The 25,865-nt window shown below is 32.0% G+C and overlaps 1 protein-coding gene across 1 annotated transcript; it reads left to right on the top strand.

The window, feature by feature from the left end:
• The first annotated feature begins 4,460 nt into the window (after positions 1–4,460).
• LOC120089256 (uncharacterized) lies at positions 4,461–5,327 on the top strand. Its single transcript, XM_039046678.2, has 3 exons — positions 4,461–4,676; positions 4,846–4,908; positions 5,025–5,327. Exons 1-3 carry the CDS (start codon positions 4,599–4,601, stop codon positions 5,154–5,156), a joined length of 273 nt encoding a protein of 90 aa, XP_038902606.1. The 5' UTR covers positions 4,461–4,598; the 3' UTR covers positions 5,157–5,327.
• The last annotated feature ends 20,538 nt before the right edge of the window (positions 5,328–25,865 follow it).

Genomic DNA, 25,865 nt, shown 5'->3' with positions numbered 1-25,865 from the left:
ATACGAACTTAAAGTTCTGAACCAAGGAAACACAAGAATTTAGATAGAAAATTGAAAATTTGGAGAAAAACCATAGCCCACTAGAAAAAATTTCACTATGTATAAACTTATTATTATCACATTAAATTCTCTACCAATCTCAATTACAAGAATACTCTCTTAAATCTTTTATACTACTTATACAAATTTTTCACTTTTCAAACAAGGTATACAAAAAGGAAATTTAACTAGAGTAATTAGTATACAAGCTTAAAATATTTCTAATTAGGACGATTTAAATCAAAGTCATATACTTCTTTTGTATATTTGCTTGGATTCCATCACTTTCTTGACCATTTTCAATGTGAGATTACGACTCTTCTAATATCTTGTCAAAACATTACCATATATCTAAGAAGAGAAGAATCTATGGTTGACTTAGAGGTTTATTAATTTTATCATGAGTTCAACATGTAAAATTGGAGCAATCCAACATCACCCTTATTGATAAGAGTATGTGTCTTAATCTATTGGGTAGTGTTCAGGTAGGGGATGAAGGTTACATAAAAAATAAATAAATAATAAAATGAAGAAAAAAAACAACCAAGGTTCAAAACTCCCCCAAATTCCCCCAAACTTTTGTTATTCAACCTAAACTTAAATGTGATAATTATAGAATTTTTGTGCAAACTATGTATTATGTTCACACAAACGAGGTCATGCCAGTTAAAAGGGGAAAACTCTCAACTCTAAGTTTGCTTATTATATATATAGTCACCCACGAGATTCTAAGTCCTGTTTGATAACGTTTCTGTTTTTTATTCTCTGTTTCTTTTTCCTTATTTATTTTTTTTTTTAAGAACAAAAAATAGGAATATGTTTGATAACTATTCTCGTTTTCTATTTCTTAAAAAAAAAAAGAAACAAAAACATAAACTTGTTTGATAATTATTTTTGTTTCTTGTTTCTTGTATTTTTTCTTTTACATTTTTTTCATATTTTTTTTAGTTTAAATATGATCTAATTATATAAAATTAAAAAATATATAGCCATTAAAATGTAAAAAAATAATGATCAAATACACAAAAGTCCTAATGTAAAATTAATAACTATAATACAATTGTTTCTATTATTTATATGTTACTAAAATTTGATTTACAATATTATTTCTCACTCAGGTCATTTCTTTTAAACTTTAAATGATGTAAACTCAAATCTAACTCAATTACATTATTATAAAAATGTTGTGGTTGTAAAATTATTAAAAATGAACTTAAATGAATATTTTAGTAAACAAAATTTATATATTGTAAAATTACAATTGGTATCATATGTAAGAAAAATAAAAAAAATAAATTTAAAAATATAAATAAAAATTCATATTGCAAAATATATAATTCAAAATTCAAAAAAATATTTATCTATACACATTAAAATATAAATTATTTTAAACGCTAAAACTGTTGAAAATATTTATAAATAATAGTAAAATATCACAGTTATCTACAATAGACTACTATCTATGTTTAGACACAAATACTAGTATATCACGACCTATTATAGATAGACAGTGAAATTTTATTATATTATTAAATATTTTGTTCATTTTCTTATATTTGAAAAAAACACTATTGAAAATTTGAAATTTGAAAATCAAAATAATGTATGAATTTAAATATTTGAAAATTCAAAATTATATTTTCTATATTTGTAAATATTTTGGTTCATTTTTCTATTTTTGAAAACAACCCTATTGAAAATTTGAAACTTAAAAATCAAAATAATATATAAATCAAAATATTTGAAAATTTAAAATTCAAAATTCAAAATAAAATAAAATAAATCTTATATAAGATTTGATTCCAAGTTCATGAAGTTAAGAAGAGTTTCAAGCAAGCTTTGCCACCTACTGGTCAAAGTCTACATTTTGAAGTATTTTAGGACCAATATTAAATAAAAATACAAATAAAATATGTGGTCTTTTCAGGAATGCTTCTCAAATTTTAGAAACAAGAAATAGAAATGATTATCAAATAGGTCAATTTCTTAAAAAATGAGAAACAAAAATAACGAATAGGAAAGATGCACGTTATCAAACGGACCTTAAATTGGCAATGAAACATTAAATATACCTAATAACTAGAAATAAATGAAAATATGAAGAATAAGTTTGTGTACCTTTCTTACAAATTTTCAAAAGTATTACAAAACTAGATCCACTAATGAACCTATCAAGCCAAATCATTTGATACTAATCTCTTTTCTTTGCCAAACACTTCATGATTTACTAGACGTGCTTGAAATTTTCTAGAAACTTTATTGATTTGAATTCTTAGCATATACTCTCATGACAAGGTGCTAGTTAAATGGTTCATTTCATATCACTCTAATTCTAAAATACAAGTCAAATGGATGCATTATTGAAAATTAGGATAGTGTACTTTTCTTGGAATTCAGATATTATTTGGACAAGTGGCTTACGGAACAATTAATTAATATTAACTAATCACACTCATACTTAATCACGGAATTGATTCATATTTATTTTTTATTTACAAAAAAAAAAGGAAAAAGGAAAAATGTTTAGTATTTACCATTAATTATCCTAAAGACTTTCCTTAGATTTGGTTCATTTCATCTTTAATACAAATTCCGCATACTACTCATCTCGTAAATGATGTCCAATGCACCTTTTTAAAATAGAAATTCTCCAAAACCAGCTATACATGCACATGTAACCTAACAATGTCATCTACATGTGTCTTATTTTACTTTTAAAAGTGATGACTATTTCAATAAAATAACACGAATCCTTTCAAGATATTTTGTCATCACTCACATGTTTTTAAGAAAAATTTTTAGGACTTTTATATAGAACTTTCAAATTAAGCATGCTTAATTTTTGTGTTCTATGAATGAGCAACCAAAAAATAAAATGTACCTTATTAGTATAGTTAATAGTTTTAAATTATTTAAAATCTTTGTTAACTATACTTCCTTATCCTCCAAATTTCTCCGATTCTTAGTTTATATTTATGTACTGAAACCGATCAAAATGGCCATGTTGTGATCATGAATATTACTCCAATAAAATCCTCTAGAGATTGCTTTTTTCCAACTTGTGTTGAGAAACATAACTAAGCATAGGCTACAATATTATTGTTGTTAGCATATAAGAGAGATTCTCATGATTTCTCACTTAGATGGTAACAAAAAGACAAAATTCTCTCTAATCATATACTCTATTGTTACATATTGCACATGCTGATCTATCGTAGGCTCTTCACATTTGGCATGGTAATCAGTTAATTATCATTTCGGTTTCGTTTTTCGTTTTAAGCCTTGTTTGTTTATTTTCTTACTATTATCTTCTCATCATTTTTATCTCTCCTAACTAAACATATGGATTATTTATCAAATTCTAAAAATAAAAATAAATTTTAAAATTATATTTTTTTAGTTTTCACAACTTCCATGGTATTTTAAAACACTCCCAAAAATAGATAACAAAAATAAAGAAATCAACGAACCGTAAAAGTAGTGTTTATAAGTTTAATTAAAATTAAAAAACCAAATGATAATTTGATGATCCTAAAAAACCAATTTATAAAAATTTGTATTTGTTTTTTTAAAAATTTGCTAAGAATTTAAATATTTCTTTAACAAAGATGAAAATTATATTGAAGAAAATGTTAAAAGAAACAAACAACTACAACTTTTTTTAAAAAGAAATTAAAAAATCAATTGATTATTAAATAGAATCTAAATAATTATCGAATTATTTATACGAGTTTAGTTCTAAAATACTAGTACAAGGATGCATTACTATAAAGATTTTCTTAGGGTAGAGATAATTATTAGGTATCCAACATGATAACATAATACCACCCAACCTAATCAATCACTTGCCATTTATATATTATTAAGAAAAGAGGCATACGGAAAATATTAATTAATCAAACTCATACTTTATTATTAATATTATGGAATTCATTAAATCCATTTAAAAATAATAAAAAATATTATCAGACTTTTCGTTATAAGAAAGATTTGGTTCACTTCACGTAATAGAAATTCAATCTACGACTACTCACGTGCATGATGTCCAATGCACCTTCTCCACCAATGGGGCCCACACAAAAATTAAAAAAGTAATTCCGAAAAACCAACCACACACGTGTCCAGTTGGGACGCGATTCTCCACAAGGACATGACCCCACCGGAGTGGCGGCGTGGCACCCGCTGGTTGGTCTGTCACGGAGCGGAAGAAGACCGATCATCAAGACAAGGGATTTGGAGGTACGGTGACAGGCACATGAAAAGCCACGTGGTCAGAGATCCCATTGTTCTCCTGCCACGTGTACCCGAATCTAATGGTTGATGGAATCCACGTGGCTGACCTGATTCACCCATGGATCAGTGCCACATGCCAAGCTGTCAACTTCCTACCCCATTATATATATATAGAAACATCAAATTGTAAGAGGAATTTCATTCTCCTCCCCTGCAAAAAATAAAATAGTTAGAAGCCATTTTCGATCCGTCGTTTCTAGAGCTGTGTATTGGGACGACTTGTCGTTAAAGAAGATTGAAGAAGAAGAGATAAGGTTGAAGGAATAATGGGAAATATTGATAGAAAATCATCTATTGAAAATGAGCCAAGGACTCTCAGAATGCATCAAATCCAATTTGCAAGGGTAAGTCGTTTCTTTTTTCTTTCTTTTATTTTTTAATAAATAATAATTGGTAATTTGGGTAATTGAATTACAAATATTTTTAGCAGAGAAAAAGGAAGAGGATTTTGTTGAAGCAAAAAAATCATTAATTAATACATTTTTTTCTGATGAATTTGGATTATTACTTCAGGAAGCAGCACTTTATGTGATAAACACAACCACTATAGAAGAAGCAATGAAGATTTTCACAGAGGTAATATTAGCTAGAAACATCAATCTTTTACCAATTACAAATTTAATGATGGTAATATTAGTGAATTATATTATTTGAGATGTGAATGAATGGTGAAATCATATGGGAAAATGCAGGGATTACAACCAGTGGAATGTAAAGCAATTCAAGATAAAGATTCAATAATGGGAAATTACTATCATGAGGAAGAAGATGATGAGTTACAATCTCTGTATCAACCTAGAGACATTGTCTCAGCCCCTTTTTAGTCTAGTTTTGTTTTGTTTTTTTCTTTTTCTTTTTCTTTTTTTTTGGTAAACACACATGTAAAGGTTTAGATTCTTTTAGTGGGAAGGAGCAAAGTTCTAAGTTCCAACCATCCTATTTTGTTTTTATTAGTTGTTATAGTCCAATATAATAAACCATGGGTTAAAATGTCATTATATTTTTTTTTTAAAAAAAATTGGGGAGGTTTCAATTTTACAGAAATATTGATGGTAATATTGTGGAAAATTTATAAAAAATGATATTTAAAATATCTTATTTAAGTTAATAATAAATATATTATATTTTTTAAATACGGTAAATGTTTATTATTTATATTATATTTTATCAACCATAATTTAAATTTTAAAATTTAAATTTTATGGATATTTTTATAATGAAAATATTAATTTTCTTTTTAGATTAGATATCGAACTATGATATGTAAAAATATGAATGAAAATATTAACGATAAGAACTTTTATATCTAGATGTTTTGATATGAAGATTAAGATTTCTTAAAACATTTATTTGAATTTAGAGGTGGCTCCTCTTTATATGGTATGATGTTTACTTCTTCATGCAACTTGAATGAAAGGTTGGGGTAAAAAATTGTAGGTCTTGTTGAATAATTTTTGTGTAGACTTGTCTAATTACTATTTGGGTTTTGGTTTTTGTCTAATCAAGTTGGAAATCAAATGACCTAAAATAGATAAATGGGCCAAAGCCCAAAAAGAAAATATTTGCTAGCAAAACAAGCACACCTGAAGGGGTTCCTCTATCAACCACTGTAGCCTCAATTTGTCTCCACAAAAATCCAATGATAATTTTGTTTCTCACTAATTCTGATATTTAAAATTCTAAAGTTTGAAATTTTATAAAATCAACAAATTAACAGAAACGTGAAACCATTCTAAATAACTGTAGTTCATCTATACTTGTTTTGAGGTATGAACAAGCTACATGGATCTATTCTCAAATATAAAAGATAGTCATATATTCTCACAGCTAAGTGGTATCATCTAACATCTTTTTCAATCTCTAAAATAAGTACATTCTGCAAATAATTTCGCTCCTTTCTTCAAGCCATGCTTCCAAGCTGAAGACCCTACTTTAAACCTCTTTCCTTGTCCTTCTACTTTGACGCGCATATACTAGTATAGGCGATTTCATCAATCCATTTGAATGTTTGACAACTTAGGATCCGTAACAACCATTGACTTTCTCTCTCTTTAACTTCTCAATTGCTTATGAATAAATGAATTTTGATCTAGTTTATCAAAATTGGTTATCATTGCTGCTAATTTAATTGTTCGGTCTGTACCTCTATAGTTGTCATCTGCAATTTTAATTGATCCACTTATCTCTGATACTTTGGCAACACTAAACATATGTTTGTACAGTATGTCAATCTCTGTGGCCTATTGCCACTACTTGGAATTCTAACATGAGTTTATATTGACAATTATCAAACTCACAATTATAACCCTCATCCATCTAATATGTTATTAGAGATGAGATTCATCTTCATCCTAGGCACAAATCCAAGCATTAACTTTTTGCATACTCTATCTTCAGACTAATACCCCTAATCCCAATAGTTTTGGAAACTTTGCCATTCCCTATTCACACTAGACCATTATGCCTTGCTATGATTAGGGGTGTACATGGATTGGATTAGGTTGGGTCCAAACCTGAAAATTCGGATTAGTTAGGTTCACAATCCAAAGAACTCAAATAAAGTCTCTAACCCAACCCAACCCAACCCAAACATTAAAATTCAGGTTAGGTTGGGTTGGGTTGTCAGGTTATAATTTACTTTTTATTTTTAATTAAAAATATGTAAATTTATATACAACACATAACTAATAACTAAAATCTTATAAAGTTCAAATGCTAAATACTAAATATCTAAGATATTGATTGCAAATTTTAAATAAAGATAAATATCATAACAATTTTAAAAGAAAATATTTAAAATTCATAAATTATTCAATTAAAAGTAATCAAATTTTAAACAAAGATAAATATATATAATATATTTTAATTATATATATAAAATTCGTGTTGGGTTGGGTTAACCCAGTTTTTTTTAGCCAACCCACGATCCAACCCAATCCAACAAAAATATAAAAAGTTTAACCCAACCTAACCCTTATATTTTGGGTTGGGTAGTCCGGGTTATTGGGGTTGTCGGGTTATTTGAACACCCTAAACTGTGAAAGATCGAAACAAACTCCTATCATAAGCTATGCGTACTACAGTTACACTCTTAATTGTCCATTCAAATGAGTAGCTACTATTGTCTTGTTACTCTAAATATTGACATAAGCGTCATCAATTTCAACTACAAGCGTGATCAATTTCAACTATATTTTCCCTTCTCCTTCTTCTTTTCTTCAATTTTATCCTCTTCTAATTTTCTATAATGACTTTTGACCTAACATTTCTTGGGAAAGTAAAAGAACTCCACTCTCTTATTTCCATTACTATATTTTTTCTTACTGTTATTTGGTATATCATTTCAGAATTTATCTTGTCTTTAGCCTTAGTTAGAAATAAAGTTGAACCTTCAAGTAGATTCTTTACTACTAACGAAACATTCACGCTATTAAGTAACTTGAAATTTTAAAACGTCAAAAATTTTCCTAAATTTACTTGACACTTAATGAGCATCAAGATAGAGTTTTTTTAGAGTTTCATTATTATATATATAAAATAAAGGAAAATTGGGAAAGTTTTTTACCCCCAAATACACATACGTCCGTCCAAGGTTCATGCAGCTTCTTACGCGGTCGCACCTCCGATCAACTATGCCTCCACCGGTCGTGCCTCCGCTGGTCTCTCACATTGGTCACATCGCACATTTCTCACGTCGGTCACTCACATCGTCAAACGACTCTCTCTCTCTTTTTAGCGCCATGACGCCATTCAAACGTTGCACATTTTGACTCATCCTAGTTCCGTCATGCTGGTCGTCGAACCTTTGGCGCTGCTACTTGTCAACCTCTTTCATACCTCTTCTGCCATCTCAAGTCACTCGTGGATCTCTCATTTTGTGTTTATGGTGTCTTTTTTGGTGTTTTGGAGAAGTACTTTTAATAAACCTTGATTGATCCATTTAATTAAATCTTCTTGTTGATGCCTTTCTGTTCCAATCCATGTTGGGGGTTCCTCCGATGAGCTTGTTCTGACTGCAGTGAGCTTTTGGTTTTAGATTATTATTGTGATTTTAGCTTGGAAGGGCATGTAGGGTTGTTGTTGGGATTTGGATATGATATTTGATTTACATTTGTTGGAGTTTTGAATTGACCATGATGTATTTGGCGAATGTTTGCGATTATGATTTTTTTTTTTTTTTTTTTTTTTTTTTTTTTTTTTTGCTTTGTCTTTAATAGGGTTCGAATTTGTTACCTATGCAGAAAAGCTTTATCATTGTATCTCTTCAATAAAATAGTTTTTGCTTATAGCAATAAATTATTGTTAAATTGCTATATATTAGTTGAGCTATCCATAGCCTATCAACTCTTTTGTGATGATTTATTCACAAACATGAGTTGATGAAAATTATGGTACAAGGAGATTGTAAAACGGGAAACAAGCACTTTTAATGGACGCCATTTCTTACTCTTTGTCAAAGTCGTTAATAAATATTTTTTATTCATTAAGATTAAATTTTCTATCTAAATTTTCTCTCTTGAGTGTATGTCATAATTTGATGCATTTTTTGTAGCTAAAATTTCAAGGTGAAAAGACAGGTCGTAAAGGCCATTTATCAGTGGCAACAGAGGTGATTCGCTTCTTACTTTTTTATTTTTTAGAAGCATCTATTGTATGCTAATTAGTTGAGTTATTATAGTATTATTTTTCAGATTTATGAGGTCACTCCGTCATTGTAGATGGTTAAGTTCTGCAAGGCTAGAGGAGATACATTCGTTATTCGGATTGTGGAAATGTCTGAATTTATTTCGTTATGTTGCTAATTGATTTTCTATATAATTGAATTGTACTTTGTTGTTGTTGTTATTTATTATTTAATACTTCTATTTTGTGTTTTTGGTGCTTCAGGCCACGAAGTTGTATTGTTTGTCCATAAGGTTCCCGTATGTGGTGAATGTATTTATTTCCTAGAACATCGAATATGCGTGGTAAGCTTATGCATAGTTTTTTTTTTCCTGGAGTTTCTTTCGATTCAATAACATGGATACAGATCTTCAACTATTGAACTATTGTTCCTTCCATTGTTTTTCAATACTCTGTCCTTTCTACTAGAAACTGACTGGAAGCTGGCAATTAGATTCAATAGTGGTTATCATTTACTTGGTGATCTTACAATGGAGAATTGATTATGTCATTTTGGGGGTGATGTTGGATAATTTTGTGAGTTACATTAGCAATGGTAATAGCTCAAAGGGAAAATGTCTCCAAGTTTCTTCCTTACTACATATTCTTCCAATTTCTTGGTTATTTGGTGTGATCTGGGTTATTTGACACTAAACTTTGTTTTTGTTTGTGCATTTCCCTAATTATTAGTGTATTCTTAACTTTTAATATTAATGGCCTGTAAGTTAAGTTTAGTAGTTTGTTGATTAGTTTAATTTAATGTGTTAGCTCATTAGTTTTCAAAAGTTAATTTAGTTTAATCATGCTCCAACCTCTCTTTCATGTTTGTTGCTTTCATTAATCACCACCAGTATAGTCAAGAATTGATTTTTTTTTCTTTCCATTTCAGGTAATTAGGGGCAATAGTATGGTTGTTGTTGAAGCATTTGAACATGTAAGAATATTGCCGTGGTGGTGAATTTGCTAGTATTTGGTCTAATTTTTCTACTTTGGAATTGTTCATTTTTTTTGGACTCGTTCATATGGGGTTGTTCATTTTCTTGTAACTTAGAAATCATGCATTGTTTGATCTTCAATCATGTTTCATGTGTTCTTTTCTCGTACGTAAAGACATTTGTGAAGAATTGAAACTTGACTAAAGGTGAGAGTTTGTTTGGATGTAAGCTATATATTCTCCCGGATATTTTGCTATTTAGAATAGAGGCACATTCTCCTTGAACTTGACGTAGTGAGCTTGAATTTGAACCCCATCCAAAAAAAATAAAGTGATTTTAGTGAATTGTTTAAATTGTGTTTTTGAATTGGGATAAAATGCACAATCACGTGTCTTTGAATTGTTTAAATTATGTTTTTAGTGATTTAGGCTAATTACATGAGCTTTTAGATTAATTTTTTACTATTTTGCAGATTTTCACTTCACTGTGAGCATATCTACTGCAACAGCATCCGAAAGTCTTAATTTTCCAGGCTCGCATCAGTCAATTATGGTTGTTATTTTCTCGATCAAAGTTATTATTCAATGTCTAAAATGATGGGTAAAAGTCTAGAGCATGATTTTAGGCCATTCCTAAACCACCTTGGCTTATAAGGAGAAGAAGCCTCCCATTTCAAGCAACAACTCTCATGGCTGAGATGTTTATGATAAGCACCAATAGGGTGTCATAAAACCTTACGGTCCTAACCAAATAATATTTCGTGCCTTACTCTAAAAACAAGTAGTAAAGGAAAATACAGAGTCCAACCACATAGAGCCATCTAAAATTTCTAATTGAAATGCTTATAGTCGGTATGCTTATAAGGAAAATGCTTAATTTTGGATGAGTAATTGCAAAATAAACGCAAATTGCATAAAATAAAATGAGAGTGAATTTGTGGGATGCAATGGCGAAATGAGTGCATGACATGTTAATTATCAATAAAAGAAATTCATAGCTTGGGTCGATCGAGCCTTTCCTATTCCTTACAATTCTATCATTAATTTAATCTTAAGATAAGGACAAAATTCTACCAATTTAATACTTACCCATCTCATCTAGAATCCTAAATAGAAGTCAATCGAATCGAATTAATTAAGAATTTAAGTGAAATATTCTCCTAATTAACCAATTAACAAACATTAAGGATAAGGGCTCGCTAAGTCGAGTAATCAGTTTCCACCATCTAATCGATTACGCTAAGTTAGACATCATCTAGGTTAATTAGAATATGCTTCTTGAATGGAATTCCTATTCAATTTAACAATCTAACTTAATCCATGATTCCTAGCGATTAACTTCCTAACAATTAGGCATAGGGGTGTTTGTGGGTGGGTTTGAGTTTGGTTGAATGACTTTTTAGACCCAACCCAATTGTTCGGGTTGTAAATTTCTTCAACCCAAATAACCCTTATTAGAAAATGAACCCAACCTAGCCCAACTATGAAATATTTAGGTTGGGTTGGTTCGAGTTAATCAAATCATTTATTTAAATTTCTATTATAGAAAAAAGTAAAATATTAATACGTAAAAATTTAATTTAATTATTTTCATATATTGAATTAAGATTAATATCTCAATTTCAATTTATATAATGAATTATTTTTTTCCCAAAGTGCTAAAAATAAGGAATTTTTGGAGTATAAATTATCCAAAAACAATGAAATTAAATAAAACTAAAATAAATATATGTATATATAATTGTCTTATATGTAAAAAATATATAAATTTTAAAGTTAATAATAAGTTTGTTGGGTTGGTTGAGATTGATTTTGGGTTATTTTAGGTGAACCCATAGACCAACTCAATCCATAAAATTTTCATTTATTTGAACCCAATCCAACCCACATAATTTGATAACCCAACCCAAACCGTATGGGTTGGGTTGGGTTGAGTTGATCAGTTTTTTTAGGACATTGAATTTTTTGAACACTCCTAATTACGTATTAGTGATTAATCTTAAGCAAACAATTAAGAGAACATAGCTAATTTCTCAGATAATCCTATGTTCAAAAGATTGGATAGCTAATATAAGATGAAATCTATTGAATACGAGTAGAATCTCAACATTTTAATATCAAAATCTCAAGAACATACGAGAAATAGAAAAATAAGTCCAAAACCCAAGCTAAGTAATGGAAAAATAATTATAAAATCCAAGCTAAGTACTTTCCTCTAGCATCTAATCATCTTCAAAATCAAGTAAATGAAGTTTAATAATCACCAAAAAGGAAAAGGATAACTGTTTACAACATAGAGGAGAAGAAAATAGGAGCAAAAGAGGAAAAGGGCGTGATACTTAGACAAATCGGGCAAAAACACAATTTATAATAGGTGTACAACGTCACAATGCTAGGACGAAGCATCGCGATGCTGGCCTACGCTTGTCATAGTGTAAGCCTCAAGTGTAGCAACAGCTGAGGTCTTACACTCTTTGCACGCGCGACAGAGATTTTTCGTCAAGTTACAGAGCGTAGTGCTATGCTATGCAAAGTGTCGCTACGCTCTAGCACCTCTCCCGAATGTGATGCTTCTGTCTTTGAGTGTAACGTTACGCTTCACTGAGCGTAGCTATGCTCTCCTATTTCTCCAGAATATTGATGTTACTTCCTTTGAGCGTAACGCCACGTTTCACAGATTGCAGCTACGCTCTGTCCAAGGAAGTATTGTAATTTCACGTACTTCTTTCTCCCTTGGTGCAGAACTCCAAATTTGACTGTTTTAGTACCTTTTCGTATTGAATGGCTCGCTCTATCTCTTAGACACCCGAGACCTATAAAATCAATTAAACTCATTAAATAGACCAATGACCCAAAGAAGATAGCACATTGATGCATTTTAAATGATGTGATGAGAATTAATCTAAGTCGTGCCTTTTAAATATATGAACACATTGTTTTATCTAATTGAATCCAAGTATAAGATCAATCAGAATCCTGGTGAGTCTAGGGTCAGACACAGGAATCACACCTAATTATGTCATGAGATAATTATTTTGACCTTAATGCGGATTTTTTTTCAAATATATGATGATGTGGGTCTACTTGTTCTATCTTATTGATTATAATTATAGTGCAAATGACAGTGGGTGTGAGTGATGATGCGATGGTTGATGAAAAGTATGCAATTATAATTACAACGAAAAGTAAAGAAGCTTAACAAGTGTTGAGATGAGATTTCAATAAATAAAATAGGGTTGAGAAAGATTTCTACATCTCCCAAGCAAAGAATAAGCTATGTGTTCATGCAAATGACATGAATTATAAACTTTACTTCTCTGTGTTTCGAACCACAATATCTTATCTATAGGATGCATGCGACGAGTACTCTTATACAGAGAATTAATTTTTTTTTTAAGATTACTTGTTCTCTTATTTAATGAATTCTAAAATTCTTTACTTTCTCAAGCAGCGATTGATTCTACCTAGGGCAATCTCTCAATTTAATCTAGAATAGTTTATGAAGCATACATTAAATAAGATGAAAGTGAACTTATGTATTACTTAGTTAATATGTTAGTGTGATATTTTCCAACCCATTATGAATTTAGTTGGTCATGCTAAATGGGAGAAACTTGGATGGATGGAGAAATGTCATAACATTCATATTGATAATGAGAGTTTTTCAATCTCTACAAAATAATACAAATACTAATGATGAAGAAAATGAAATAAAAGACAAAGGTGGAGAATGTCAAGCTGTGGACTGCAGTTTCTTGCTTCCTTGGCTCCAATAATGGTTACTTCTCGGTGGTTGTAATTAAGGTTAGCAAAATTTTCCGCGAGGTCGGGTCCTTGCGAGGACCCATCCCGATCGAGGCGGGGATGGAGAGGGTGTCCCGCCCCGTCCCCGACCCTGATCCTGCCCCGATTAGGTTTTTAAATATTTTTTCTATATATATAAAAATAGTTTTTTTGAATATTTTCTTTATCTCTCTCTCTTTACATATATATATATACTAGATATTTAACTTTTTACATTTAACTTAGTTTTTAATTTAGCCCAATCTAAGCCCAACTAAAGTGTCCAAGTCCAAACCAAAGATAATTTTATATATAAAAAAAAGTCCTCATCCCCGCGGGGATCCGTTTCCTCGGCAGGGAATCCCCGTCCCCATCCCCGCCTTGAAATGGCGGGGATGGGATAAAAACCGCCATTAGAGACGGGAACGGGGAATCCTCCCCCACCCTGCTCCAACTCCATTGCCAACCCTAGATGTAATGGTGGTGATGGTTTCCTCCCTTTTCAGAAAGGAAAGTTGAGTTTTCATCTAAAATTGGCAGACGTGGGTTCCAAAACGAGAAGAGTTCTGACCAATTTATTGGTTAAAAATCTGATAATTAGACAATTGAGCTATTTATATGCATCAAAAGGAACGTTCCGTACCTCTTTCTAATGATTAAGCAGACACCTCGCATTAAATTCTATGCCCTATCGCGTCATCTGCCTCACGTTAAAGGTTCATTGGTTCTGCCACAAACTTTTCATATCACGACCAACTTGATCTTTTTTATTTGACTTCCACCGCCCACGCATCTGTCGTAATTCTAATAATCTCATCTCATCGCATGGAACTATGTGATACCAAGTTATGCGCAGCCTAAGTTCTATGCGTCTGCAGCCGTGATTTGCTTCTTTTGTCGATTTTCTTTATTCTTGATAGAATCCTACGTCAAAAAAGTGATAGTTCTTATAATTTTCAATGATTTATAGTTTTGTAGGTATTGAATTACTAATTGCACGATTTTTCCATCTAACTAGTGCATTTTTCTCAGAATTTTCCTAATTGTTCTCAATAAAAAGGTTAAATAACTTGTATTTTTACAAGTTATCACACATTTTCGGTGCTATCAAACACCCTCAACTTAACTCTTGATAGTCCTCGAGCAAGGTATAACATGCAATCACACAAATATTAGTTTGTTAAGTTACCAAGTTTTCTACTCAAGCCTTAACAGTCAACCAAAATCATGCACACAATCAATTAGGCTATCAAAAAGTATTCAACCATTTCAAGACAAATTTGGTAATTTAGTTCAACATTTATCATGCATGGATAAGTACAAAGCTATCTCTTTTAAGCACAAGCAAATTCGGAATACCTTATGAAGCTTCAACTCATTTTCCCCTCATTTTGGCTCAAAAGATCTAGAATCAGATTTCCTAAATTCAAGGTGGTAATGATATGCAATTAAAATTGTCAAAACCATACTTCACACCAACCTTATTTCTTTTTCTCCTTTTTTTTTATTTGAAATAAAAATGAGAGAAAACTTTATCTAGGAAGAATGGCTGTTGTTTTGGCTTGCCCACATGGGTTATGTGAATGACATCCAATCATGAACTGACTTTCTTTCAACAGTGCCTAAGGTTATTCAATCCTCTAAGATATTTTAGCTCAGAGGGAAACTACAAGTGTCATAGTCGTCCCAAGTTAATCATACCCTTGAGAAAGAGGAGTAAACCTCTCTTTCTTCATACTTCATCTCATTATTTTTCTTGTAAGGTAAGTGATAATTGCAATTGACCATATCTCAAAGCATGCATTACTAAATTGAACATTGGAGAATCTAATGACCATTACTAAGGCCTTTTAGAGTGACAACAATCCTATGGCCTCATAATTCGATTCTAAGTAAGCGAGAGTCGGAATAGCTAGGCAAATAACCTAAAGATGCAGGAAAGAGATGAAGCAAAATTTTCAAATATGCCTTAAAAATCGTAAAATTTATTTATTTTTAACCTAACCTCATGCAAACATGATTCATAAGAGTGCATCATAGATTAATTATTGCAAGGAACAAGGCAACAAAGCAAACAACAAGCACACACTCAACATAGTCCGGGCACATTGTTCAAAGACCCTATACTATATCTATAAGGATAAAAACCTTAATGTAGTGGAATAATCAAGACCTACCTTAATGTAGTGGAATAATCAAGACCTAACTCGAAATCAATTGAGAAATTAAAATACCAATACATTAACAAAAATTATAGAATAGAAAGGAGAGACCTAAAAACCTCAATCTACTGTAAAATTTTTAGGTTAAGCATGCATTACAATTAGGAATTCAATCCTACAGAGAAAAAAAAAAAAGAACACTTACTTTTGTTGATGACTCGAATGGAAAAATGCTAATTCTCCTTGGGATTGAAAGCAAGAACACGACCAATTCAAAAACTTCCCTATTCTTTGAGAATTTTGGTATTGGTTTGTGGAATCAATCTCAAAATTAGGGAAAAGAGAGAGATTTTTTTGAGAGATTTTTTTTTCATAGAACCTTTTTGTAAAGTGAATCACCTTCTGAAAAACTAACATTTTGCAGGTATATCATCCAATGGAGAGAGAGAGAAGAAATGTGGGAGCTATCCCACATAGCTCCCACATTTCTGATAATTTTCTATGTGGGAGTTAAACAAAAAATAATTAATTAAATTAATTAAATTAAAATAAATAATAATTAATTATATCTAATTTAATTAATGATTTCATTTAAATCATATTTAAATGCATCTCTCACGCAACCTATTGTTCTAATTCAATTAACTCAATTAAATCAAATTTAATTAGACTTAATTAAATTAGTAATAATTAATCTTTCAGTTAATTAATTACCAACTTAAATATCACATATTTAATTTTTAACAAACATATGTATCATATTCAATTATATTTCTCTCATAATCTATAATTTTAATGTGCATCTAATAAACATTATTATTAACCTATAGTTTCAATATGGATCCAATTCATATTATTTTAATATTTGAACTCCTTCAAATATTTAGTTCTCTCATAAATTAATTTTGAATCATATCCAAAATTAAAATTTTATTATCAAGTTTAATTAAAATATAAACTTTATATTATAATTAATCGTTATACATTATATTATTTTCCTAAGTGAATTTGAACATTTCAAACTCTATTGAAGAAATAATTACCTCAATTCCCTTTACGAGCTACAGAGGGGACTTTATAGACCTACAGATCAGAAGCTCGAACGATATGAGATTAATTGACTAAACACATTAACCCCATTAATCAATATTCGTTAGCTATGGGTATACTCCACTAAAGAAACATAGTTGTACTATTCTCATTGCAGATATATTTCGGTGTTCGTGGATATAGATCAATAACAATAAATTAGTCCTTCATGAGTGTTCATAACACCAGCTGTGTCAAAGTTATCATTTTACCCTTAGATTACTTATTTATTCTTAAGTACTAGGGTTCCTCTAATGAACAACCTGTTTATGGTCCAACCATTAGACAGAAACCTCTCTCGAGCCAGTGAGAGGGTAGGACCCTTTGTTTAAGTCCTGATACCATTTAAGGGAAAACTCATCTACTTACCCCATTTTCGGGAAGAAATGAAATTCATTTTGTATTATTATGTTTCCAGCTCCCCATTTGATCTTGTCTCCAAGATGGTAAACATATTGAGTCGGCGAACTGGCCACTCTCAACCATACAAATCAAAGGACAATCACTCGTTAACTAGAGTTCATAATAGATTCAGGATTAAGACTAAGTTGTTTAGGTCATCCCATTGAAATAGAAACCTAACTAGTCAACGGAGTTACATCTAGTGGTTATTTCATGGTCTAGTCTTATGCAAGCTCATTGAATATGATACCTACTCACATGTCGCCTACATGAATACTTGGATCACTGCATTTGTATTACAAAGTGGGTCATATTCATAATGTCACCAGGATACGGTACTCATGAAGGAACTCTAACCGAGGAGAGATCCTTGGGTAAAAGCAAGATCAACCCAATTTTTATTTTTCATTGAATTTAAGTTTTAAAGTAAAATAAGAACAAGATATGCATTTACATAAATTATAGCATGCTTTAATAAAGGAACACTTAAGGTTTCAGAAACCCTTACCTTTGAAGAACCCTTTCTTCAAGAACTCCCTCGAATAAAACACGAACGGATCTCCTTCTCTACACGGATCTCTTTCTTCAAAAAGGGACACTACCACTTGAGAACCCTCTGTATTCCCTTGGGACAAAGAATTCAAACAAGAGTTGTGAACTTTGCTTGATCCTTGGAAGAGGGAACGATATGAAGATGAGGAGAGGGAAGAGAAGAACTTTTCTTCTCTGTAAATTTTTAACCATTCACTCAGAGAGAATTAAGGAAGAAGATGAATCTCTAACTACATCATTCTTTCACAACTCATGTAAATTATCTGAGAGAATTGGGTGGGAGGGAGGGAGGGAGGGAGGGGGGGAGGACGTTGTAACTCATTCCTTTTAATTAATTAATATTAATTTAATAGAATTAAATTAATAATAATTATACATATAATAACAACCTTATTATATGTATATAAACTATATGTTATATTCTATATAACACATAATCTATAGTTACATATTGTATCAAATACAATTTAGCCTATAGATGTATTTTCTCTCAACAATACATGACATTTAATATAAATCACATTTATATTAAATTCACTTATATGAACCTCATTCATATAATTAATATTTGAATCATATTCAAATATTTAATTCCTCTCAACTTATTTATGGTATTTAATATAAATTATATTTATATTAAATTTAATTACATGAATCTCATTCATATATTAGTATTTGAATCATATTCAAATTTCTCTCATATTACCTTATATTATAATGTATCAGATACATTATATTAATTATATCAAATTCCCCTCATATTACCTTATATTATAATGTATCAAATATTAATTATATCTCATTTATAATTAATTTAATTAATTATATCATATATAATTATTTCCCTTAATTAATTTGAATATTTCAAATTAATAATAAATTAATTCTCAATTAAATCCCCGTTGAGCTATAAAAAAGACCTTATGAACCTGTAGATTGAAGCTCCAATGGTACTCAGATAATTAATTAAACTCTTTAATTAAATTATCCAACATCCGTTAACTGTCAGTCATTCCACTAAAGACTGACAGCTGCACTCTTTGCACTACAGATAAATTTCTGTGTCCATTGAATATAACCAATCAACAGTGCGATGACCCTTTACAAATTGCTCGTAAGTACAGTTGGGCCAAAATTACCGTTTTGTGCCTGTAGTTACATCTAACTCCTTAATAACCACTGATTTCTCTAATGAACAATAAGTCATAGTCCAACTATGACCAAGTCCCTCTCGGACCAGGAGAGGGTGTGGCCACTATGTTCAAAACTCGGAATCAGCTCTTAAGGGAGCAATTTATCTACTTGCCCCTGCATTGATGAATGAGTGAATTCCGTCTTGTGTAGCTGTTTTCCTAGCTCCCTAGTCAGACAAATTCCCAAAATGGTAGGCTTGTTGAGTTGACAATTTAGCTACTCTCACCCATACAAATCAAAGGACCGTTTTCATGAGTAGGAGTTCACAATTCATTTAGGATTCAGGTCATGCCACATATGGTCATCCTAGTGAAATGTAAGTCTCTATTATTAACGACATTATATAAAGAGATTAATCATTTCGTGGTTTGATCTTATACAAACTGTTTATATAGGATACCCTTACTCACATGTCTCTACATGAATTATCAAGATCAGATCATTTGTAGCACTTTACAACACTTGTAACACCTACAAAGCAGGTCATATTCGTAGTGTCACTAGGATAAGGTGCACAGCCTTATCCATCTACTACAGACCGTTTAGGTTATTAGTTATACAAGATCCACTTGTATGTCTCTACATACTTATTTAAATTACATGAAATAACCTCGAATCTTAGTTTATTGGATTGAGTATATGCTTATAAAATAACACTTATTTTATTAACAATAATATGTTTATACAAAATTTACAAAACTACGAGATTACAAGAGATTTAGAACACCAATCCCAACAATCTCCCACTTATCCTAAAGCTTAGGGAGCCTAATGTACAATACAAATAAAGTACAAAATCATAATAAACTAGGCATACGCTATACCCCAGTAACATCTCCCACTTACCTTAGACAATATGCCGCATATCCCGTAGACCCAAACTTTCTAGATGACCCCCGAACACTTTAGCCGTGAGAGCTTTTGTAAACGGATTAACAACGTTGTGCTCAATCTTCGTGACAATCACGTCACCTCGATGCATAATCTCCCAAATCAAATGATATTTCTGTTCTATGTGCTTGCCCCTTCGGTGACTCCTAGGTTCCTTAGAATTTGCCACGACACCACTATTATCACAATAAAGTGTGATGGACAAAGACATATTTGGAACAAAGTCAAATCAGTAAGGAACTTCTTAAACCAAACAACCTCTTTAGCAGCTTCACAAGCAACTACGTATTCGACTTCCATAATAAAGTCTGCGATGCATCCTTGCTTGATGCTTTGCCATACTATAACTCCTCCATTCAGGGTAAACACTGGCCCAGATGTGGATTTTCGAGAATCCCGATCAGTCTGAAGTCAGAGTCTGTGTATCCTGTAAGAATCAAATCCTTATCTCCATACACGAGCATATAGTCCCTCGTTCTCCGAAGATACTTGAGGATCGTTTTGACCACCGTCCAGTGATCTAATCCTAGATTAGACTGATATCGATTGACAATCCCTACTGCATAGCAAATGTCAGGTCTAATACATAACATTACATACATAGGAATGTAATGTTGAGGAGTCTTAGGACACTGTTCTTTAGACAATACAATTTCATGCCTGAAAGGTAATAAACCCTTCTTGGAATTGTACATCGAATATTTGACAAGCATCTTGTCAATATATGATGCCTGAGACAAGGCCAACCTTTTGTTCTTACGATCCATTATAGTCTGGATCTCTAAAACAAACTGCACCTCTGCCAAATCTTTCATTTGGAATTGGGTGCTAGCCATTTCTTTACATCAGTCAAAAAACCTACATCATTCCTAATGAGTAGGATGTCATCCACATACAACACGAGGAAAGCTAATAAGCTGCATATGATTTTCTTGTAAACACAAGGCTCATCAACATTCTGATCAAAACCATAAGATTTGATCGCAGTATCAAATCTTATATTCCAAGATCGAGATACTTGTTTCAATCCATAAATGGACCGATTAAGCTTGCAAACCTTTTGTTCTTGATCATGTTCAATGAATCCTTCTGGTTGATTCATGAAGATGGTCTCTTCAAGATTATCATTCAAAAAGGCAGTCTTGACGTCCATTTGCCATATCTCATAGTCATATTATGTGGCTATGGATAAGAGAATCCTAATAGACTTTAACATGACAACATTTGAGAAAGTTTCTTCATAGTCCACTCCTTCAACCTGGGTATAACCCTTTGCCACAAGTCTAGCTTTAAAGATCTGTACCTTTCCATTTACACCTATTTTCCTCTTGTAGATCCATTGACAATCTATAATTTTACCCCATCAGGTTGATCTACAAGCTCCCAGACATAATTGAAGTACATGGACTCCATTTCTTGATTCATGGTTTTAACCTATTCATCTTTGTCAACATCTTCCATTGTTTGTTTATAAGACAATCGATCCTCAACTCCATCATCAGTTATGATGTTTTGGACTTTTGTTAAACCCATGTAGCGTACAGGTGGGTTCATAACCCTCCTACTACGTCGAGGCAATCTCAGCTCTAGAGATGGATGACTAGATGAACTGACATCAATAAACCTTGTTGATCTATCAGCCCGTTCAACAACTCTTGTTGAAGTCTCAGCAGACTCATTAGAAATCTCACTTAAAATAATTTTGCTTTGTGGTTTATGATCCCTCATGTGGTCTTCTTCCAAGAAGGTAACATTTGTCGATATAAAAATTTTATTCTCACTTGGATCATAGAAGTATCCATCTCTTGTTTCCTTGGGGTAACCTACAAATAGGCACAGTTTTGAACGAGGTTCCAACTTTTTGGGGTTTTCTATTAGCACATGGGCTGGACATCCCCAAATTCTGAAGTAGCGTAAACTATCTTTACGACCTCTCCATAACTCAAAAAGTGTTTAAGAAACACTCTATTCGGTGTAAAGTAGGTGTCGTTAGATCTACCTAACCCGAAACAAACAATATTTATAAAGCTCGAATAACAACCTAACTAACTCGTAGTTAATGTGGAAGTAAGAGGTCGATCCACAGGGAAAGTTTTAATTCTTATCCTTTCTTACTAAGCTTGACTATTAAAGCAATAAAATGGGGGTTGATAAAATTGGAAAAATACTAAAAATAAAAAGATGAAAGATGAATGTAAAAAAATAAGGAATGATCTTGCTTCTAGTTCAAGTTAGACGTTCAATGCAATTCCTATCATCAAATTCTTAAAGTTTATTGACAATCAAATTATGCTCACAACTACTTGCTCAACTCGATCTAGTTAGCCTCTACAAAGATCGACAACTAGCAATAACCTAGTCGAGAGACATCCTAATATTGATTAAGGTTGGATAGGCCAAACCTAATCAACCTACATGTTCCTACTTCTATTGGGTTCGATAGCGGCCATATAGAATAGAAAACATGCACATTAGGTTCTAGGATTCAATTGCGTTAATTATTGTTAAGGTAGCTTAGTAAATTAACCAAAATTTCTCCAAATCTAGTAATTAGTGAATCCTAGGATAGCTCACAATTACTATTGCCTCTTAAAGATCTTGACTAGACATTCCATCGAACACATTGAAAGCAACATATTTAACAATGATTGTGATAAAACCAAGCATCTAGGCTATACATATTCAAGATATAGATCATTCAAAATGCTTCAAGAATTAAAATCATATTCAAGAAAGCACAATTCAGATTGCAATTGATAAAGAAAAAGAGAAAGCTCAAAGGAATTTTAAAGAACCCTTGAAATAGAAGCAAGATTCAATCAAACTTCACAAATTCATTGACAAATTGTATGAAGAATTACAAGAGATTTGTTTACATTTCAACAAAAATATAAAATCTAACCTAAATTGGAACAAGAATTACCAAAGAGGTGAAAGAACACGGAGAGAGATCCCAGCCTCTATGGATTTTCTTCCTCTCCTTTGCAAAAATGCAAGAAAATCCTTTTATAGTCCGTAGGCTAGCGTCACGACGTTGGGGTAGCATTGCAATGCTAAATCAATGAAAAGGCTAAGGAGCGTTGGGCTTTCTTTGCAACACTACCCCCAATCGCTCGTCAATGCAAGGCCTGTGCACGCATGGTGCTTCGCTTCAAAGTCTGGAGTGTTGCAACATTGCCTTGTTTTGCAGCAAAATGATGCATTCTATCTTCAAGCGTTGCACAACACCTCTCCTGCTGCAACTCGATGTGAATACTCGATTCTCAATGGCATTTTGGTAATTTACTCGATTCTCTTCAAATTGTTGAATTTCTTGGTTATTTTGGATTCTTTTTGGCCCAATCTTCTCTTAATGACTCCTAAATGCTTCGGGGATCGTTTTACCTACAAAATAAGAATTTAAAACAAATAATCAACATAATTTTGGGGGAATTAACATAGAAAATATGCATCCTTTAAAAACCTAACATACTTTTTGAGGGAATGTTGTTCAAAATATAAATTGTAGTCTCAACTGCATATCCCCAAAACGAGTCAGGAAGATGAACATAATTCATCATAGACCGAACCATGTCCAACATGGTTATGTTTCTTCTTTTTGATACACCCTTTTGTTGAGATGTACCTGGGGCTGAGAGTTGGAACGTGATTCCATGTTCTATCATATAGTTTTGGAATCTTAAGTCCATATACTCTCCACCACAATCAGATCGTAGTGTTCTTATCTTTTTACCTAACAAGTTTTCAACTTCAGTCTTGTACTCCTTGAACTTTTCAAGAGCTTCAGATTTATGTTGCACTATGTATAGATATCCAAATCTAGTATATTCATCTATAAAAGAAATGAAATATTCATACCCATCTCATGCTCTTATATTCAATGGACCATAGAGATCTAAATGTATAAGCTTCAAAGTTTCTTTAGCTCTATAATCTTTTCCAGTAAAAGATCGTATGGTCATTTTGTTTTCAAGGCATGACTCACATACTATTAAAGAGTTTTCTTCTAAACCATTTAAAAGTCCACTTTTTATCGACCTCTCAATCCTATTGAGATTAATGTGACCTAACCTTAGATGCCAAAGATGGACATTTTCTTTAAGAGAAATTCTCGGTCTTTCTATAGTTGTTATTGTTTTGAACATTTTAGTATTGAGCACAATTTTTATGACTAACGACCTTAGTACATATAAGTTATTTTCCATTGAACCAAAATCTAACTCCATTTCATTCTTAAAAACAAACACTTTATTCTTAGAGAAGGATATGGAATATTTTTGTTCAATTAGACCGAAAACATAAATTAGGTTCCTCTTGATATGAGGTACTACATATACGTCATCTAATAACATATATCATTTCTTATCCAAAAATAACTTGCCTACAGCAATAGCTGAAACGACTTTACCAGTATCGACTCTAAGAGTCATCTCTCCAACTTCCAACTGTTTTCGGGAACTAAATCCTTGGTAGGAAGAACATGCGTGGTTAGTACCTCCTGAATCAACTATCCAGGCAGAATCATCATTCTCTATTAAGCACGTCTCCAAGACAAATAAATGAGATTTATTTTCTTTGGAGTTTTCCCTTTTTTGGAGAATAGTGGGATCAACTCCACAACCCAAATCATAAACTTCATGTTTTATCTTAGAGGACAGTCCTCGTCGGTGAACTTCATCAGAGTTGGCAACGATTGCTTTCTCTGTTAGTCCCTTGACATTTAATATGGAATGGAGATTATCTTGGGAACTGACACTACTAGTTTCATTTTCATCAATCCCGTTTTTCTTGAATCGTGAGAACTTTCGTTCAAACAATTCTCGCATTGATTCCATGATCTCATATGCAATGACCATGTTCTCAAACCTTTTGGCCAACGCATCAGGTATGCTTGCCAAAATGTGAACTCGGTTGTTCGAATTAGCCTTCATCCACACCTCATATGCATTACGAACATTTCGTGGTGCATCAAGGATTAGGACTTGAGGATAGGACAATCCTCAATCATGACAATTTCGAGGTCGTTTACCACAAAAAATGTTTTAATGGATTCTTTCCACGTCGTGAAATTGAAATCGATCAAATTAGAAAAGGCAACTAACAGAAAAATGCCATTTGACATAGTTGTTGAAAAATAAATACATTGATCTACATTGGATTTTAGCATAACACTTAAAAAATCCAGTAACTTTTAGCAAAATCTAAATGAACCCCATTTAACATCTAATTTTGCAATGACACTTTAGTGATTTAGGACAAAAGCTACCGATGGGTAGTCAGTTATCCCTTTACTGAATTGAGACACTCTCAACCAATCATTACACCAAAATAACTCTTATTCCTATAACAATCAGTCATCATTTATTCGGTCAAGAAATCATTAACTTGCTTAATAATTTTCTGTAAATGTGACCCTCCATTTTAGATCCTAGAGTTCCACCCCAATGAGTCAACTGAAGGGAAAAACCGATTGGGACAAAAACTAAAGAGATTCTATCCATATCTGGAGTTTTCCTTGATATTGACCTATTGTATAAACCATTAGAAGGGGGACACTCCTAAGGCGCCTCAAGGTCGTGGAAGAAGGTCTCACCGTGCAAACCAATGAAAGATATCATGGGACATATTGACACACATCCCTCTCCCACTTACTATAAATACTCTCTCCATTCACCTTGATATTGGTCCATGCGAACACCATCCGAAGAAGAACGTTCCCAAAGTGCCTCGAGGCCAAGCATGAGTCTCACAGTGTGAATATTAAGGGAGAAATGTGAGTGGACAAATGACATATCATATACATCTTTTTTGGGGTTGATGCCTTAAATCTCGTAGGGTCCTATAGTTTGTAAACACCTATATGA

The sequence above is a fragment of the Benincasa hispida genome, chromosome 10 (assembly GCF_027475165.1).
Source record: "Benincasa hispida cultivar pf3 chromosome 10, pf3_genome.v1.1, whole genome shotgun sequence".
Taxonomy (NCBI): Eukaryota; Viridiplantae; Streptophyta; class Magnoliopsida; order Cucurbitales; family Cucurbitaceae; genus Benincasa; species Benincasa hispida.
This window is presented reverse-complemented; position numbering and strand designations above follow the sequence as displayed.

What these genes read in the sequence shown, in the direction of transcription:
- LOC120089256 (XM_039046678.2), top strand. Translation starts at nt 4,599, where the DNA reads ATGGGAAATATTGATAGAAAATCATCTATTGAAAATGAGCCAAGGACT. An exon ending in ATCAAATCCAATTTGCAAGG is followed by an intron (nt 4,677 to 4,845) that starts GTAAGTCGTTTC and finishes TTATTACTTCAG; the next exon opens with GAAGCAGCACTTTATGTGAT. An exon ending in CAATGAAGATTTTCACAGAG is followed by an intron (nt 4,909 to 5,024) that starts GTAATATTAGCT and finishes GGGAAAATGCAG; the next exon opens with GGATTACAACCAGTGGAATG.